We start from the raw sequence: 20,192 nt of genomic DNA, 5'->3' as shown, positions 1-20,192 counted from the left end.
GTCTTCCCCATCCCTCCCTGACCACTGTGGAAGTCCAGGGTTATCAGGTTTTGCTTGGCTTCCCTCTCCAGGTGCAAAATCACAATTTAAGTCCCTGCTGAATAGCACTGACACTTTATTTAGGAAAGAGTTTTTATTTGTTTAACTTGTTCTTTAGGAAAGAACTAAAACAATTTTTTAAAAAATTATCTGGCATAAAGGCCAGATATGATATCACCCAAAATCACCCTGTACACAGGCTCATCACATTAACGACCAGAGCTGTATAAGAGTTTTCTCCCCAACACGCGAAGAATGGTCAACTGACCCTCTGTGCTAATACCCTACCTGTGGGTGCATTCGTCATACTGTATTACAATTATTTATAAAACCTATTCTACTCCATCTCCCCTACACTAGTTACAAGCCCTATGAAGAAAGATGCAGTATCCTACTCTCCTGTTTCCCCAATTCTGGCCAAGTTCCTGGCACACGGCCAATAAAATATATAGCAAAAATTAACATTGAGTATTTGTTATAGGCCAAACTGGTGCTAAGTGCTTTATGTGAATTATGTCATTAACTCTCACAAAAACTCCAAGAGTAGATATTATTATTGGTCTACTTTACCAATGATGATGAAATGAATAAATTTAAATAAATAAATCTGATAATTTTGTAAACATAGTATAATGACAGCATGGTAGAATAGAAAAAGTATTGCCTTCAAGGCCAGAGTGTGACTTCTCCCATGACTTAATAAATGTGTATTCTTGAGTAAGTCACTTCCCTTCTTTGAGCTTCAGTTTGCTATTCTGGAAATGGCTATATAATCCCCATAATACAAGGTGATTGTTTTAGGAATTAGGGATAACTTATGGAAAATACCTTACACAGTCCCCATGCAAGGTAGACACTTAGCAACTAGATATTATTATTAAAAATAGCAATTTATATACATTTATTAATTAATGCAATTGTGTATCTTATTTCTGAGACCAATGAGCAACAAGTCACCTGTTTTTTCATCATAACTCACGTAACAGGAAATAATACTAGGAAACATTAGAAAATATTAGAAATATTTGGGGCACCTGGGTGGCTCAGTCGCTGGTGTTCCCTCTCTCGCTGTGTCTCTCTCTGTCCAATAAATAAATAAAATCTTAAAAAAATATATTAGAAATATTAGAAAATCTTAGGAAGCTAAACTTCAAATACACATCTCCACCCAACATACCCAGAAATGGAATGTTCCAAGGGTGTCTCCTCCCTATCTTGTTAGGCTGGTTCAGTGTCTATACTTACTTGAAACCTAACTGTTATCCATTGACCCAAAAGCATTTTCCTTTTCTTTTTTTTTAGAAAAATTTTAAATTTCTCTATTAAAAAATACACCATGTTTCCTAGTAAGAATTAATTTTAGATTACTTTCTAAAAATCAAAAAATGCAATTTGATATAAAGGATGAGACTTCAAAGTTCCTAGCTTTACACTTTAATCCTACCCCTACCAATTAATAACTGTGCATAATAACCTTGGAGTGTGACCTTAACTCTTAAGTGATGTTCCCTACTTGGATGATAATAATAGCGATAATAATACACAGATGACAATAGACCATTGTACTCTGGAGTCAAGTTGCCTACTTTCAAACCTAGGCTCCATCTATCCATAGCTCGGTGACCTTACATAGGTTGCTTATTGGAAAACAAGGATACAACTCATTCAGTGGTTAAGGATTAAGTGAAATAACACATGTGAAGTATTTAGTGCCGTGCCTGACACATCATGAGTGACTACTAACTACTAGGGATCTTCATTATCATGACATCATTATCTCCTTCTCAGGACTGTCAGAACCATATGGTGGGAGCCACATGGTATAATGCCCAACCCTGCAAATGTTTGTGGTTAATAAAAATGAGTTCTGGTTTGGACACAGTTTTAAATGCCTATGTTAACATACGGTTTCTGCCCTTCAAGTTACGTGGGAGAAATTTGAAAATTTACTAAGAGTTGAGATCTCAACTTACACATTATTTCCCATACCAGAAACTAGGGATTGGCCTATACCAGAGTCCTAATCTCAGAGGGAGCCAGTCAGGTAATGAAAGGTAGGTGAAGCAGAGAGAGGTTAGGGAGAAAGGCCTTCTTTGTTTTCTCACCTGTGAGAGAGAAAAAGACAGAGGAATATTAGTCTCCTATAACAATATACTATAATAGTATAAGAGTGATAATAAATGGCAGTAGACCCTGGCCCCAGGATCAGGGAGTCAACAGGAAGAAGCAGGAACGCTGGCAACCAGGCAAGCATTAAGCCTGATCTACCTGAAGCAACCCCGTTGGGCCCCAGTCCACGGCTACCATGCCCCACCTTTCACAAGCTCAAAAGAAGCAAGAAATTTGGATTTGCATGCAAAGTCCTTCAAATTTAAAATCTGACTTCCATGTTTCAAATCACCTTGGGTGAGCAAACCCAGCAATTTCTGCACAGGCTGGACCTGGCCCCAGGACACCGGATACATCCTGTGCCTTCTGCCTGGCACAGGACGCTTCTCCCAAACACTAAGACAAGAGCCTTGTGTTCCAAAGAGCCAGAAAGTGTACGTGAAGAGTCTCCTCGTGAGCTGGTTCTCGCATGAAAAGATGATGCCTCAGGCCCACCAGGAGCTAGACAGGCTTTGATTTTGTTTTCTAATTAACAATTGGGAAAGAAACAGCTGCCTATTTTCAAAGACACGGAACAAATACTGCAAATTTAGCAGTGCTCCTGATTTGGCAAAGAAGGAGGTTTTCAGAGCCATGTCATTTAACCTGCGGAGAAGGTGCAATTCCATCTTCAAACTCCTGTATGTGCTTTTAAGCACTAGGTGGGACCTGGACAGCATTCTTTCTGAAACAAAGGAATCTACCGTATTCTTTTGTGGTGGAGAAACAGTCAGGGGTTTTGTCTCTTCGCTTCACAGTGATGTTCCTTCAGCAATGGAGTCTCAGAACAATGCCCTGCGCAGAGTGCTGCGAAGGGATACATGAGAGGTCTTACTAACACCTTGTGAGGATGGGGGCTGAAACTTAAGAATTACTCACTTGAACCAAAATTCCACCAGCCTTAAGCAGCTTGACTCCACTACTACATGACCAGAGGAGGAAGGCTTTCAGTCATCTATGAAAAATAACTAAAAATGGCAGAAGACAGTGACAGTTCCATTGTTCGTATAATACATAGGCCATCTTGGTTTTAAAGGTCAATCTGTTCTTCACTCACGGAGAGTGTATACATCTGTGCATCGTTAATCCATTAGTTGGCAAAAAAAGAAGAACATTTTAGAGACCATCATATCCAGTGACAACAGACAAACCTGTGTGTGAAATATGAAACTGCATTATGACAGCTCTTCTCTCTACCAGGAATGGTTGATCTCTAGAGAAGTCCTAAAAGATGGGGCCTAGAAGAGAAATCCCAGAGAGTGTTTAAGAGACATATGTCACACATAATTGGTCATGTCATATTTGCTTTCAACTGGGAAGTGTCATAATCATGCTGTTTTATTTAAGAACCTTTAAGGTGAGCCCTATTCTTACTCACATACAAATCACTTTATTAATTAAAGAATACCTTCTATTTATGGCACCTTGTTTTAGTTCTTGAAAAACACAATCTGAATGAGCATCATGGTAAGCATTCCACAAACGGAATAAAAACAAAGTGTTTCTTTTCAAACAAAGTCAGATCGAAAACAGCTGGGAGAATACTAGAAAGCTGTAAGGTTCATTTGGCCAGGACCACCCCATTATGAATTTTCCTGGCCTTCCTCAGTTTAAAAAAATATTCTCACCCATTCATTTCAGCCACTCCGTTCTACCGTGCGGCCAGCACTATGCTAGGTACTGCAGGGACAAAGAAATAAGGCTATAACCTCAGAGGGTCAAATACAAAGTGGGTGTTCAACCACTTATTCATCATTGAACAAGCATTTAGTAAGCGCCCAGTATCTCCCAGATGCTGTGACTGCAGTCACCAACGTGTGTAAGTTACATTTCAGTAGCAGAGGAGACACAGAGGGAGAATGACAGGGGCCATGTAGAAGGTAGGTGGTGCAGACAACAGACAAGCTCTCTCTGGAGGGTAAGGGAAGGTGCCACAGAGGAGGCAATGTGGATGAAGCCAGGGTGATGGTCTACACATGGACGCAAGCAGCAAACACACCACTCAAAAAGGAGCACGAGTGATAAAAGGTGTCACCGGATGGATACTTCCCAGCCCCCAACACTCTCCCTGACGCAAATCTCTGGACAATGTGAAGTTTCTGGTTGGGATATATGAGAAGCCAGAAACCATAAACCCCCAAATAGAGCAAATCACACCAGCTTGCCACACTGGCTAGATCTTCTATGTTACCTCCATATTTTCAGAGGTCTCACCAATATTAAATGTCATGAAAAGGGTAAAGAGTAAGCTAAAAGACTAGAACACGGCAATGATGTGCTAGATTATACAATGGCACAGCAGAAGCCTGAGAAAACAGTAGAAAAGAAGGAGGCTGGAGGAAATAAATAAGAGATATTCTGAGGAAAAGGACATTTGGAAGCGGAATACTGCTGTGAGCAAGCCAGTAACGTTGGACTGAAATCTGTAGGAAAGAAAGAGAAAGGGTGATTGATTAATATTATAAAGTATAATAGATTAGAAAGAGGATAATTACCTCCCTCCCCATCTCCAGAAAGATAGGAAATGGACAAAGGAAGTTAAAGTTACTTTCCAACAGAAATGATGCTATTCACTTTTTTCCTAAAAAGCTCACAGCTACTTTTGGAGATGAAACAGTTTTTACTGCCAGGATGTTGCACAGGAGATTATTAAATCTGAGAGTGAAAAGTCACGGCCAAAAAGTGCTATCAACCTTGAGCTGTCAGAAAAGGAAGGATGCTTGCATAAGACTCATTTTATATAGCCACTGAAATTCTTATTTCTTATAATTAATTGCTTCTGAGGTCGATTGCCAGGCAAGTTGAATTAACCTGCTATTGGAACAACATACCAATGTAGTAATTAAAATGTACTTGATATTCTTTGTAAAAACCCAATTAAATGTTTGCCCAGGCAGAATATATAACTGATTGAATAGATGAGTTTTTTTACTTGCTACTAGTATTATTAGTAACCTCACACACTGGTAACCTCTAGGGCCTGCTACTGCCTAAAATGTAGGGAAATTAGTATGAGTACGAAACCGGCAAATATTAAATAGAAAAAGTCAGAAAAACCAATTTTGCTTAATTCTAGAGGGTAGACATAGATACTATAAATGTAATTCTATATTACATGTGTACATGTATACGTGTGTCTTTGTATCTGTATGTATGCTAGCACATATATGTGTGTGTATTTATATATGTGTGTGTATATGAATATGTACGTATGTATAAATGCATATATATGTATAACACAGTTCTATTTTCTACTTATAGCAGGGATTCCTTGTTCATATGATGCACCAGTGTTTCCTGCTACTGTGTCCATGGCTTACAGGTGCTCCTGAGAACCAACAAACTGTATCACTACAGCGCCCTTCAGCTCTCACTGCCTATGGTTCTGTGATTGTTGCTTTGAGATCCTATGATCAACAAATCTTGAAAAATATATAGCTCCTACCCTCAAGATCACTATTTCTATTTTAAATTTTTTTTTTAAAGATTTCATTTATTTGACAGAGAGAGACACAGCGAGAGAGGGAACACAAGCAGGGGGAGTGGGAGAGGGAGAAGCAGGCTCCCAGCGGAGCAGGGAGCCTGATGGGGGGCTCGACCCAGGACCCTGGGATCACGACCTGAGCCAAAAGCAGACACTTAACAACTGAGCCACCCAGGTGCCCCATCTATTTTATTTTATTTTATTTTTTTTTAAGATTTTACTTATTTATTTGACAGAGATAGAGACAGCCAGCGAGAGGGGGAACACAAGCAGGGGGAGTGGGAGAGGAAGAAGCAGGCTCACAGCAGAGGAGCCTGATGTGGGGCTCGATCCCATAACGCCGGGATCACGCCCTGAGCCGAAGGCAGATGCTTAACCGCTGTGCCACCCAGGCGCCCCTCACCCAGGCGCCCCCCCCATCTATTTTAAATTCTTTAAGAATAGGTTTACCTTGCAATTGGTGATAAACTATACTATTCTTTGACTCTGTGAGTTCAAGTGGCTGAACAATACTCAACAAATGAAGGTAGTTTATAGAAATAAAATTTTTCAAACTGCTCACAGAAAGATAAGCCAAAGGCTCTTATATATGTGATCTTTAAAATATGTATAAATTGGGTTAACGTAATTATAATATTTTTTCTTGCTGCAGTTAACAAAGTATAAGTTTTGAGTTAGGATAATATCTTTGTTCAAACTCCAGGGTTATGTTGACTTTCACTTACATGTACTAAATACATGGCAAGAATCAGTCATGGAATTTGCACTGCTCACTGAAAAAGGCCTATTGAACAATGTTACTGCTAAAGCAAACAAGACACACCCATTGTGTGAAAGAACCAAAAAGATTCACCAGAAATTCATATTTAAATAGAGAATAAAACATCAAAAGCATTGGTTGAATATTTGGTTACGTGATTTTATTCCTCTAAATATATATGTGAGCCAAATGTAAAGGCATACCTTTTATTTCATGTAACCTGGATGGTTGACATTAAATTTTAATTTTTAAATATTTTAACTTCTGTAAATATTCCTAACTCTTAAGAGAATAATCAACTTCTCCTTTCCTGTCATTTTAAAATCTCCATTCTCGTTCGCTTGCTTTAGGGGGTGGTTTTGTTTTGAGGGTAGCAATCACAGTATTGGTATTTAAGTCACTAGGTCACTAGATGGAGGAAGAGTTGATAGAGATTGCACAGAGCAGGTGACAGTGGGGCTTTAGCTAGCCCCTGTCCTCTCACTGGAAATACCCACAAGTTAGAGATACCTGGGAGAAGGGCTTAGCAGTGGGCTCAAAGATTCACTGGTTTGGGTTTAGGAGTTCTCACTGCTTTAAAGCATAAACTTTGGGCTAAGTCCTAAATATTTCCAACAAGCAATTCTCTGTTAGAACCACTTGTCTGAGGTAAGAAATCAAGATCTCTGGTACAGGAAAGTCATTATTCAGGAAATGGATTGCTACTTGCTTTATATGTATTCCAAATTCTTGCTTTTTTGTTCCTTCTCCTTCTGCAAACTTTAAAGACAATTGTGTGTTTGTTGAACTTCTATCAAGCGATAGTCAAAAAAAAAAAAAAAAAAGTAGGAGAAACTAAGATTACCAGTCTGTACTAAAAGTTCTGGTTACAGTTTACTAAGGCAAAAGATTGAGAACGGAATTTTAAAAAATAAACCCTCAATATTACCTTTATATTTTAAGTATCTGTGATAATTTGGTCCTTTAAAAGTACAAGTACAGGGGCACTTGGGTGGCTCAGTTGGTTGAGCATCTGGCTCTTGATCTTGGCTCAGGTCATGAGGCTCTCGATTTTGGCTCAGGTCATGAGGCTCTCGATTTTGGCTCAGGTCATGATTTCAGAGCCATGGGATGGAGCCTGTGTTGGGCTCCGTGCTCAGCAAGGAGTCTTCTTGAAATTCTCTCCCTCTGCCCCTCCCCCGCTGTGTGCTTTGTCTCTCAAAAAAATAAATGACTCTTTTTTTAAAAAAATACAAATAGATTCACATATATTTAAGTATATTACAAAAAAATGTATCCCAAAATAAATCACCCTCGCCCGTTCCAAACCTGATTGCCAAAACAAAGCATTATAATGTTAAAAAACTCAGTATTAGATCTTGCCTTATATCTCATTGATTAGACTATCATTCGTTTGTCCCATTTTCTTGAAAATGAAATCTGATCTGAAATCAGTAGCTCTAAATACTGAGAAACACACAAGTATTTCTAAGCACATCTGATCTCCTTCTATAATTTCTCAAAATTTCTCTCTCTTATGACTTTGGCATAATCAGCGTGTTAATAATAAATTTTCTACCTTATTGTGGCTAACTCAATTAACTACAAAATAGTACATATCAAGGAAAATTGTATTCTTTGTATAATGTAAGTGTTTTGCGAAGAGCTCTATTATCCAGCTTTGTGAGACTTAAGAACAATAATAGCGACTATTCCAGAATGTATAATGCTGCTCCAAATTCATGAAGGGGGAAAAAAAAAACCTTGATGTAGTTACATAACACAAGAAACTGTACCAATCACCCTTCTAGAAGTAGCTACCACACATCAGCCAACTGTCAAAATCTGTGCCACAGATACTTGAAAAAGTGCTTCTAGAACAGAAACACCCTACACTCGAGTTTCTGAGAAATTACAAAAGAAGACAATGAGAATTAGAGGCCAATATGAGCTCACAAAGGATAACAAATATCAAACTCATCTCATCGGCCTGTTTCTTTCAGGTTACTAGATGCTGACTCCAGGTAAAAACCATAGACCACCCACAAGCCTTCTAACATTATGCATATTGAAATCAACCAGAAAGGCTAGAGTATCACAATCCTGAACTTATCCCAGATTTCTCGAAATAGAATCTCCTGGTGTGGCATTTTAAAAAGCTCCTCAGGGGAGATAATGCTAAGTAAAATAAGTCAAGCAGAGAAAGACAATTATCATATGATTTCTCTCATCTATGGAACATAAGAACTAGGATGATCGGTAGGGGAAGAAAGGGATAAAGAAAGGGGGGTAATCAGAAGGGGGAATGAAACATGAGAGACTATGGACTCTGAGAAACAAACTGAGGGCCTCAGAGAGGAGGGGGGTGGGGGAATGGGATAGACCGGTGATGGGTAGTAAGGAGGGCACGTATTGCATGGTGCACNATGTGGCATTTTAAAAACCTCCTCAGGGGAGATAATGCTAAGTGAAATAAGTCAAGCAGAGAAAGACAATTGTCATATGATTTCTCTCATCTATGGAACATAAGAACTAGGAGGATCGGTAGGGGAAGAAAGGGATAAAGAAAGGGGGGGTAATCAGAAGGGGGAATGAAACACGAGAGACTATGGACTATGAGAAACAAACTGAGGGCCTCAGAGAGGAGGGGGGTGGGGTATTGGGATAGACCGGTGATGGGTAGTAAGGAGGGCACGTATTGCGGTGCACTGGGTGTTATACGCAACTCACGAATCATCAAACTTTATATAAGAAACCAGGGATGTACTGTATGGTGACTAACATAATATAATAAAAAATCATTAAAAAACAAAATAAAAAAAATACAAAGCTCCTCAGGTGAATCTGATGAAGCTAATACACTCTCAGTTCATAAATCAGCATTTGTGAAGCAGAGGAGAGGGAAGATAGTTTGGTTTCAGGAATATACTCCACAAGGCATACTGAAGCATTGTTAGGGAAAAGGGAAAAAGTTGGAGAAATAAGATGATATGGGCTAGAAATGTAGATCAGGTATCTTGATAGCTAGAGGAATAACTGAACTCACTGAGTGCTGATCTGTCAAATTGGTAATCATGCCTTACTTGAATTTAGATGAAATGTTGTTACTATAATGCAGAGGTCATCCTGGAATGAAGCCTCTAGAGGCATGCCATGAGGCTCTGTCCTTGGGTTCTTTCTTATTCAATGTATTTTAACAAAGACTTTGCCAGTAAAGAAAAAAAAAAGGTGTTGAACAAATTTGTGACTGGTTCAACAAAAAGAAATAGCTCATCTATAAGACAATAAAAATAAAATTTTAAGACTTAATTGAAAATAAGATGATATTTAACAGAAATAAATGTAAAATACTGAATGCAAGCTTAACATATTGATTTAAATGGGGAGAGGGTAAATCTGGCTGGGATTTTTCACTTTTTCCAAATACATTGTAGAAAAATAACTGATCCTCATCAGAAAAAGCACCAGCAAACTGAGGCAATATTAACAGAACAAAAGAGATAACAAGCCCAGGGCATTCTGCTGGTTGGTACCTAAATGGGTGATCGATCGAGGGTATAAGTCTACTAGGATCCCTGCCAGGGCTCAGAGGAAGAAGGGAGGCAGCAGGAAAGTGAGAAGTTTTAATACTACAGCTTAAGTAAATAGACTCCAGGGCCCATTCAGATATTTTAGGTTTCCCAACCAAGGGGTGAGAGCCCCAGGGGAGCTCCTGAGGTTCGGGGGGAGAAACTGGAGCTGAAAACTGACGAAAGGTCCCACTTTCATTGATCTATGTTTTCCAGAAGAGAGATGAGGAGTTGACTGGAGAATAAAATCTGACTCACATAAGGGTTGTTAATGCCCCAGGAATAAAAGTTTTTCTTTTCTCTGGCCCCAGAATACACGAAGTATGGTACAAAATAATCAGATAATCAGGGGCCCCTGGGTGGCTCAGTTGGTTAAGCGTCTGCCTATCTCAGGTCACGATCTCAGGGTCCCTGGATCAAGCCCTGAGTCGGGCTCCTTGCTCGGTGGGGAGTCTGCTTCTCCCTCTCCTTTTGCTGCTCCCCCTGCTCCTGCTCTCTCTCTCTCTCTCTCTCTCTCTCTCACACACACACACTCTCTCTCTCAAATGAATATATAAAATCTTTTAAAAAATCAGATAATTGGAGGCAAGCAGAAACTCTAAGATGATGCTTGGTTGTAATTTGAATACCGGGAAACTGAGACTCTTCAAAAGGACTATGGAGTCACAGAACCATGTGAACTTCCATCAAGAAAACGAGTTCTGGCTGGCTAATGAGGATCCGTCAGAAGCTTCAGAAATGTTTCTTCAGCAGGAAACAGAAGGGAGGTGGGTAGATAGTTCTCATCTGGGTCTCTGAGAGATGGAAGAGGAAGGAAGCAACAACGGCCACGACGAGGGAAGAAAACATAGAGTGTAGAGGCTTCCAGTTCAGCAGCTCACCCAATACTAAATCCCTCCTCAGTTCCCAAGCTTAGTGAGCATCAGAACCACTGTGTTATCTGTTCAAAGTTAGATTTCCGGACCCTACACTCAACCTACTATGTTAGAATTTTGAGGGGGTCCTTGTGAGTATACATTCTAACAAGCACTCTCAAGGAATCCCGATGCAGGTGATCTGCGGGCCACACTGTGAGAAACTCTCTTTAGAAAGGAGGTCACCAGGTAAGTGATATCTCTCAAGGGAGCTCCCATCCCTCAGGGCCCTGCATTCCGCATGAACCTCCTATTACCTGAGCCATGCATGCTTTGCCCTCACTACTTTGGCAACAAAGCTGACACACAGCTGACACAGATGTGATTCTTTCTACACAGAAGTCCTTCTGATCCCCAGTGTCTGAGACTGCAGAATTCAGCTCTGTGACGACTATAATAAAAAGCAAACAGAAGAGCCCAAAGAGGTTAGTACACCAGGCTGAACCAATGGGATCATGCTCACACCCTCAGCTCCAAGTCTCCTCATGCATGAATCTGAAAGCAAATTCAGCCTTGCATGGAAAAAAAAAAAAAAAATCCCAGGCTCCAAAGTGAGCTGGCTTACTCAAATAAAAGCCTCTCTGCCTTAGGGTCTCATTCATCAGATACCTGATGAAGAGGTGGAAGGGCCTCAGCTGCCAGGGTTTCACCCGAATCCTGTGTAATGATACTGAGGAGGGGTCTGGCCAAATTCGCTCCTTCCTAAACTTTCATCTCTATCGGCCCACTTCCCACAGCCTGAGGCCTATGGGTAACCCAGACCGGATCCGTCCCTTTCCACATAATCACGTATTTGACATTCCTGCTCAGTCTAGGACAAGTTAAGTAACAGAGGCACTTAGGATGTATATTTTAGAGGACAATCACTCTCAGGGTCACACAAGGGGGGTCTCTCTCACCTCCCCCTAGACCGGCCGTGAGAAGCAAACCTCAGCACAGTAAGGGGTAACTGAGTGGTGACAGTTGAGGTCACAGAAGAGGAGACAGAAAAATGATTGCTGTCCTCAAATATGTGGAAGAGTACATTGAAAGAGTACATTGATACACTGATAGAGTACATGGGTTCTATGTTATTCCAGAAGACAAAATTTGAACCAGTAAGTGGAATTTAGTAGGAAGCCAATTTCAGCTGAAAAAAAAAAATACTGTTATCACAATGGCTGATATTCATACAGCACCGAATTAAGAGCTTTACACAATGTCATTAATCCTCACAACTCTGAAGATCAATCTTATCCTCACAGTTATGCAGATGAGGGAATTGAGAATAAGACAGGCCTAGTAAACGGCCTAAAGCCACACAACGTCTAAGTGACAGGGCAGGGCTAGCAATCAAACCCAGGTTTGTCTGCTTTGAAGCTGAGGCTCCTGACTACACACGAAGTTACTTTCTATCAAATGTGTAAAAACTGGATCAGGACATTATATTTAAGCAAAATATAACCTATGGCCATCTCTTAGTGATATTATTTTTATTTATTTTTAAAAGATTTTATTTATTTATTCATTTATTTGACAGAGAGAGAGAGATCTGGAGCAGGGGGGAAGGGTAGAGGAAGAAGCAGGCTCCCCACTGAGCAGGGAGCCTGATGCAGGTCTTGATCTCAGGACCCCAGGATCATGACCTGAGCCGAAGGCAGATGCTTAACTGACTGAGCCACCCNGATCTGGAGCAGGGGGGAAGGGTAGAGGGAGAAGCAGGCTCCCCACTGAGCAGGGAGCCTGATGCAGGTCTTGATCTCAGGACCCCAGGATCATGACCTGAGCCGAAGGCAGATGCTTAACTGACTGAGCCACCCAGACGCCCATTAGTGATATTATTTTTATAAAGACCTCATAAGGGAGGTTAGAATAGTGACCCCCCTAAGGTGTTCCACCAAACCAGTGTGGCAGGAATCGTTTGCAGTATGCTGAGATACTGATTCCTTCAGCTCCCGAGGCCACCGGCTCAGGGTATCAAGAGTCCCCGAGCTGCTAGTCCCTGGTTATCCCAGTGAAGTACACAAATATGAGTGCCGTAGATGCCGTGATGGGAAAAAAATTTTAGGAAGCACTTCAAGACTAAAGGACCATGTATTCCTAACTTATTAACATGACTATGGGTTTAAGTTCCTCATCCTTAACCCTGGCCACAGGGAAGAATCACCTGGGGGCATTTTTTTTTAAGATTGATTGATTGATTGATTGATNTTTAGGAAGCACTTCAAGACTAAAGGACCATGTATTCCTAACTTATTAACATTACTATGGATTTAAGTTCCTCACCCTTAACCCTGGCCACAGGGAAGAATCACCTGGGGGCATTTTTTTTTAAGATTGATTGATTGATTGATTGATTGATTGATTGAGAGAATGTGTGTGTGTGTGAGGGGGAGAAAGAGACAGAGTGAGCAGGGAGGTGCAGTAGGGGAGGGAGAGGGAGAAAGGATCTGAAGCAGACTCCTCACTGAGCATGGAGCCCAAGGGGGGCTGGATCCCATGACCCTGAGATCTTGACCTGAGCAGAAACCAAGTCAGATACTTAACTGACTGAGCCACCCAGACACGCCCTGGGGGCACTTTTTAAAAGATACTGATGCCTGAGCCCCACCCCAGTCAATTATATTGAAATCTATGCAGGTGGGACCCGGGCATCAGGGTGATTTAATATACTGCCAGGATTGAAACTGCTCTTGACAGTGCTCAAAGAAAAAAATTAGGTGGTTGGTAAAAAGTTTGCTTTTCCACAAAGCAGATGACCAGTTATAAAGCGGGAGTAATCTACATAAACTGCATGAAAGAATCTCTGACCTCCAATATTTTTTNGAGAATGTGCGTGTGTGTGAGGGAGAGAAAGAGACAAAGAGTGAGCAGGGAGGTGCAGTAGGGGAGGGAGAGGGAGAAAGGATCTGAAGCAGACTCCTCACTGAGCATGGAGCCCAAGGGGGGCTGGATCCCATGACCCTGAGATCTTGACCTGAGCGGAAACCAAGTCAGATACTTAACTGACTGAGCCACCCAGACACGCCCTGGGGGCACTTTTTAAAAGATACTGATGCCTGAGCCCCACCCCAGTCAATTATATTGAAATCTATGCAGGTGGGACCCGGGCATCAGGGTGATTTAATATACTGCCAGGATTGAAACTGCTCTTGACAGTGCTCAAAGAAAAAAATTAGGTGGTTGGTAAAAAGTTTGCTTTTCCACAAAGCAGATGACCAGTTATAAAGCGGGAGTAATCTACATAAACTGCATGAAAGAATCTCTGACCTCCAATATTTTTTTCTTTTTTCTTTTTCTAATACGGCTATTAGAATTTTTTTTATTAGTTTCAGGGGTAGAATGTAGTGATTCATAACACCCGGCGCTCATTCTATCAAGTGCCCTCCCTACACCCAGTTACCCCACCCTCCCCACCTCCAAAATTTTTAACCAAATTATAAATCTTGCTCCAAGTGTTAATCTTTTAGATCAACAGGGCCTTGAATATCATGGGTGTTGCAAAACCAATTTGGTGGTGCACACTCAGGTTCTTTTTGGTAGATTACGGTAACTACCAAAGAAGTCTGAGGTGAGAATTAGCTATGCCAGCACAAGTTGGTATAAGATACAATGAGAGCAAGTTCCAGACTAATTCTGCATAAACAAACATACACTGGCAAGCAAAAACAGTTTATTAACTTGTCGCATTAGCTGAACGAAGTCCTGACTCGACATCCTTTCGGGGGCTCCAATACATCCCATATGAAAGGCTCACTGAAGGCAGCAACATTCCCTGGTAGGGTGCTGTGCCCTGTGGGATNGTTTATTAACTTGTCGCATTAGCTGAACGAAGTCCTGACTCGACATCCTTTCGGGGGCTCCAATACATCCCATATGAAAGGCTCACTGAAGGCAGCAACATTCCCTGGTAGGGTGCTGTGCCCTGTGGGATGTGCACTCTGTCAAAAATACACCTTAACCAAGAACTGGATATGGCGCTGATCTATGCAATCAAGCCTCAGGTACCCTTCCAATGTTAAGTTAGTTATATAACTAGTAGATTCTTATCGCCTGTTCTTACAATGGGAGGCAAGGAAGTGTCTCTAAATTATTTTAGCCAATGCACCTATTTAGAATATCTATAATTTCACCAATGAGATTTCATTCCTAACATTTATTATGCTAATTTAGAAGTTACTTGCTTTACCAATAAAACCCATTTTGACATTCCAAACGCTGTCAAATCTTCTGTAGTTGAAGAGAAATAGATCACTGAAGAATTTGTAGTGGCCAGGAGTGTGGCCCTTTCTGATACAATGCTAGCTGGCCATTTAACCTACTATTCTTGGCAGCATCCTAGATGACCAGCCACGTGTAGAAGTAAAACTTTTACTGCATGTACATTATGTCACTCAGATTATAAATTACAGCCCTTATAGCACAATATATAGCCCTGTATAATATACAGCCTTGTATAAGGCAAGGCCTATTTTGTACTAACTATATCAGGCCTGATTACTTAACGTATGTGAAAATATTTCTTGGTAGCTAGTAGAAAACAGAAACTATGTGTTTATGAAGTTATTTGATTTATTTGGAAAATGTTGATATTGACAGTGTTTCTAATACATGGGCCTGTGATTGAATTCTTTCCATTGTTTAGAGTACAGATGAATTCATGCTAACCAGCCTCTTTGTACTCCCAGAACCACTGTACAACCAGGCCTGGGCTAACACCGTGAATTGCCAAGGATAAATGATAAAGAGTAAGTGGCTTTTCTAACCCCAATTGGTTATTTGCACATGATACACGCATCTGTTACTTCTCTGGTTTAAGGAAGTTAGATTGATGCTCTTTATTAACGTTGTCTTTAATTTTGGGGGGGTCTTAATAAAGCCAATTTGTAATATACTTTAGTGCATTACCAATTGGAGAACATTTCTGAAAAAACTCCATAAAATGTATATTACCTTACATTTTCTTCTTCTGAAAGCAAATCTACATTTTCACCACTTCCTAAAGCAGATGTTCAATTTTTAAGATTTTTTAAACCAGTATTTACTGAACAACCACTGTAGATAAAGTGATATACAGACCCGAAAGGATAACAGACAAGACATCCCTTGACAGACATTATGCAAAGTTCAGAGTGCTTATCAAACTGAAGAGGAAGAACAGAGGAACAGAACTGCCCATGACCTTGTAGCAGGCCATAATGGCAAAGTATCTCTTCAGAAATTGCCATTAAATAGCTTCCCAAAATACTTTTGGACGAAAAGTAAAAATAGAAACCAGCATTTAACTCTAAAACAGGAGAGAATGTTGTAGCAGAGCAGCCACAGAGAAAAATGAAACTTGGCCTTTTTATCTTTGGTAGTAAGTGGACACAAATCTATCAGGCACATGTTTATGGGAAGCAGCAGTTTTCAAGGTCAGCTCCAGAAGGCATTATTCCTTTCCTGCATTAAGCAATGGCAGCATCATTTAGGGCTAAGTAAATCTTCCCAGGGCTTTGTTATGACTAAAGAAGCCTGACTTGTGGATACAAGTTCAGGGTCAGGTGGTGGGCAGAGTTCTGGACTGCCGCTTCTATTCCTGAGTCTGCCATTACAAAACCATTTTTATTTCTGGTGTTACAAGACCAAATCACTTCAACTTCTCCCTGGGTTTTTATGTGTCACTGTGCTGTTTACATCTATTCTCTACAAGGAGAGCAGTACACTGAAGAAACCAATTAACTCTGGAAAATAACAAAGGGTTCAATGTGCGACAGGATCACCAAGAATCATTACTGGTTCAAAGTGCCTTGTGTGGTAAAAACCAGTGATAGGAAATATAATATTTAGTTCCCTGACTTTTTTTTTTTCATAATAATATCTCAACTGCAGAACAGCCAGAACTAAACTCTTCAATGGCTTAGAAGCAAGGCAAACCAGAAAATATTAGAATATACTTCACCGGAGATTTCTAGGCAAGTTAAAATGTGTGATTCAATATATATAAACACACAACAGAAAACTTGATATTTGAGGTCAGCAGGGCTGGACTAGGGAAAGGCAAGACAGAAGTAAAATTTAAGGGAGGGGGCAAAAAAGGTCAGTAGTCAAGAATAAGTAATACTCTAATGCTATGTTTTTAAAAATCAGAAATAATGCAACAAAACTCACGATGAACAAAATATCAATATAAAAAAAAAGAAAGTTAAGTAAAAAAGTGCCTTGTAGAACGACATAAGAGCCAGAGGCAAAAAGAAAAAAATCAATAATAGCAATTCTCTTTATTTAAAATTTTGATATTTTGTTCATCATTGTTTTTTTGGCATTAATACTGAGCTTTTTTGTTGTTCGTTGATACTCCCTAACATTTTGTCATCCAGGACTATGCCTTGCTCAGCTGCATCGAGTTGTGGCCCTGAGGGGTGAATACCAGTTCCTAGAAAGGCTGTGGGAGTAAATCTGGCCTCCTGGGGAACAGGTGCTGTGGGCCGGATTGCCCCCAAGGAAAGGGCTGGAGGCATCAGGGCGAGAACTCACACCTGCAGCCAGACCCCAAGCCTACCTCGCTTGTTCTGCGTGCCGTGCTTCTTGGCTAGGGTAAGTTCCCTCTGAATTCGATTTTCCAGGTACTCTTGTTTCTTGCTCAGCATCTCCTCGGTCTCCCGAAGTCGGGCCAGGGCCTCCTGGGGGCTGGGAGCAGCTCGGCTTTTAGAAGAGCCTCCCCCTTTAAAGAACTTGCCCAACTTGCTCATGGCTGTGGATTTGAGGGGCGAGCGGTCCCGACAGTGTCTCAGGAGCTCCCCACCTGGCAGCGCCGGGGGAACAGGTAAGCGAGGTCGTCCTCTGCTCTCGGAGGGCCCAGAACCAAAACGGCGGCGCTCCTGGGAATCAACAAGTCGTCGGGGGCAGGTGACACAGACTCCTGGGCATTTCCTGGCGGCCGGCTGGGCCCCGCCCCTCGGCGCGGCTGGGGCGGGGAGGGCACTGGAGTCGGATGTGCCCGTCCGGGCCGGCGCCACCCGGCCGTCTGGGAGTTCAAGGAGAGCAGGGGAAAGAGGAGGAAAGATTGAGAAGACTGCGACAGAGTTGCTGCTTGATCCACACTGAGGACACACCCAGCGTTGAAGGACTGACTAGTTTGCGAGTGGCTCAGAGAAAAGCGAACCGATTTTCGGGGGGTCTCCTGTGAGGCCTGAAAGTGCGCTTTACCGACCCAGATTAAACTGAACAAGCAAAAGAACAAACAAAACTTTGTTCCACGCATGTGTTTTTGCTAGCGAGTGTGTGCGAGCGTAGTGTTTCTGTATTCAGGTCTCTGTCCTTGTGAGTAAGAATAATCAGGTATGTTTGTGTCCGTGTATATTGTGCTATTGTGCGGGGGGCAAGGGCTTCCAGGCCATTTGTCTGCCACTCTGAAGCAGGTCTGTGGGCAAGTGGTTTACGCTAGGAGCAACTGGTCTGACTGGACTTGTCTCTGCAGATAGAGACTCTGGGCAGGGTGATGTGTGCCTGGCTGCCAGTTGGCACCGATCGATTCTAGATCATCCTTACATGGCTTGAAGTGGGTGAAAGATGGTATTCCTCTCTTTCCCTAATGTCAGGACTGAGTGATTGCTGCATTCCATCTTGTAATTAGGCATCTGAAGCTTTCAGTGTGGATGTTGGTGTTTCAAAACCTTTAATGGAGTGTGTTGTGTTTGTGAATATCTTTACAATGACACCTAGGAATAAAAAGGAGAGAGCATCCCAGAGAAAAGAACCATTCTGTTCATGCTCACTATCTCAGTCCCGTTATTTAGTTGCAAGCAGAGACTTTGGTAAGATGAAAGGACAGCAGTAGATAATGATTATGGATGGTGTAACACAACCGAAAACCTGTGCTGAGCACGCTACAACACCGTGGAGTATGGAATGGAGCCTATGGTCTAGGTTTGAAGGGCTAGTATATACTCCCACATAACACACCCCTATTTGAGCAACATTACCCAACACCATCAGAACCTATTTGTGATGTTAGCTAACCACTGATTGTTAAAGGGGGAAAAAGCATCCATTACTATAACAAAGACACCGTGATGCCCAAGATCAATAACCCAATTTTGTCTGCCATTATAGTAACACAGAAGCAGCAGGTTGATCCATTTTACCCAACAATGGTGTAGCCAGCTTCAAATTTTGACAAAGAAATAGAACATTTTCTCAGGAGGCTCACTGGTATAGATCTTACACACACAAACATGTGAACTTATCATTTCCCAATAAGTCCAGCCAGCCACCTCTGATCATTTCCTGCCTGTCTATGCAAAGCGCTTGTGGTCTATAACACATATGTTACTACAATCTTGTATGTATTATGTATGTATTGTGTTTTATTATCTAAATATTTCATCAATCTGTCTTGGAACTTATTTTCTTGCTTAGATTTTAATCCCATGAGAGTTTAGAAGGAGCACGTATTCTGCTATGGTTCCCATTGCTGGTTAGTTTAACCAATCTTNGGCAAACCAGAAAATATTAGAATATACTTCACCGGAGATTTCTAGGCAAGTTAAAATGTGTGATTCAATATATATAAACACACAACAGAAAACTTGATATTTGAGGTCAGCAGGGCTGGACTAGGGAAAGGCAAGACAGAAGTAAAATTTAAGGGAGGGGGCAAAAAAGGTCAGTAGTCAGAATAAGTAATACTCTAATGCTATGTTTTTAAAAATCAGAATTAATGCAACAAAACTCACGATGAACAAAATATCAATATAAAAAAAAAGAAAGTTAAGTAAAAAAGTGCCTTGTAGAACGACATAAGAGCCAGAGGCAAAAAGAAAAAAATCAATAATAGCAATTCTCTTTATTTAAAATTTTGATATTTTGTTCATCATTGTTTTTTTGGCATTAATACTGAGCTTTTTTGTTGTTCGTTGATACTCCCTAACATTTTGTCATCCAGGACTATGCCTTGCTCAGCTGCATCGAGTTGTGGCCCTGAGGGGTGAATACCAGTTCCTAGAAAGGCTGTGGGAGTAAATCTGGCCTCCTGGGGAACAGGTGCTGTGGGCCGGATTGCCCCCAAGGAAAGGGCTGGAGGCATCAGGGCGAGAACTCACACCTGCAGCCAGACCCAAAGCCTACCTCGCTTGTTCTGCGTGCCGTGCTTCTTGGCTAGGGTAAGTTCCCTCTGAATTCGATTTTCCAGGTACTCTTGTTTCTTGCTCAGCATCTCCTCGGTCTCCCGAAGTCGGGCCAGGGCCTCCTGGGGGCTGGGAGCAGCTCGGCTTTTAGAAGAGCCTCCCCCTTTAAAGAACTTGCCCAACTTGCTCATGGCTGTGGATTTGAGGGGCGAG

General features: G+C 41.4%; 1 protein-coding gene across 1 annotated transcript in view; it reads right to left on the bottom strand.

Annotated features, from left to right (window-relative positions):
• CHMP4C (charged multivesicular body protein 4C) overlaps nt 1-17,799 on the bottom strand; it is a 29,792-nt gene extending 11,993 nt beyond the window's left edge. The window contains exon 1 of the mRNA XM_002916727.4: nt 17,414-17,799. Coding sequence (XP_002916773.1) covers nt 17,414-17,603 — 190 coding nt within the window. The 5' untranslated portion in view covers nt 17,604-17,799. The remainder of the gene's footprint in view (nt 1-17,413) is intronic.
• Between the last annotated feature and the right edge of the window lie 2,393 nt (nt 17,800-20,192).

The sequence above is a fragment of the Ailuropoda melanoleuca genome, chromosome 9, assembly GCF_002007445.2.
Source record: "Ailuropoda melanoleuca isolate Jingjing chromosome 9, ASM200744v2, whole genome shotgun sequence".
Classification (NCBI taxonomy): Eukaryota; Metazoa; Chordata; class Mammalia; order Carnivora; family Ursidae; genus Ailuropoda; species Ailuropoda melanoleuca.
This window is presented reverse-complemented; position numbering and strand designations above follow the sequence as displayed.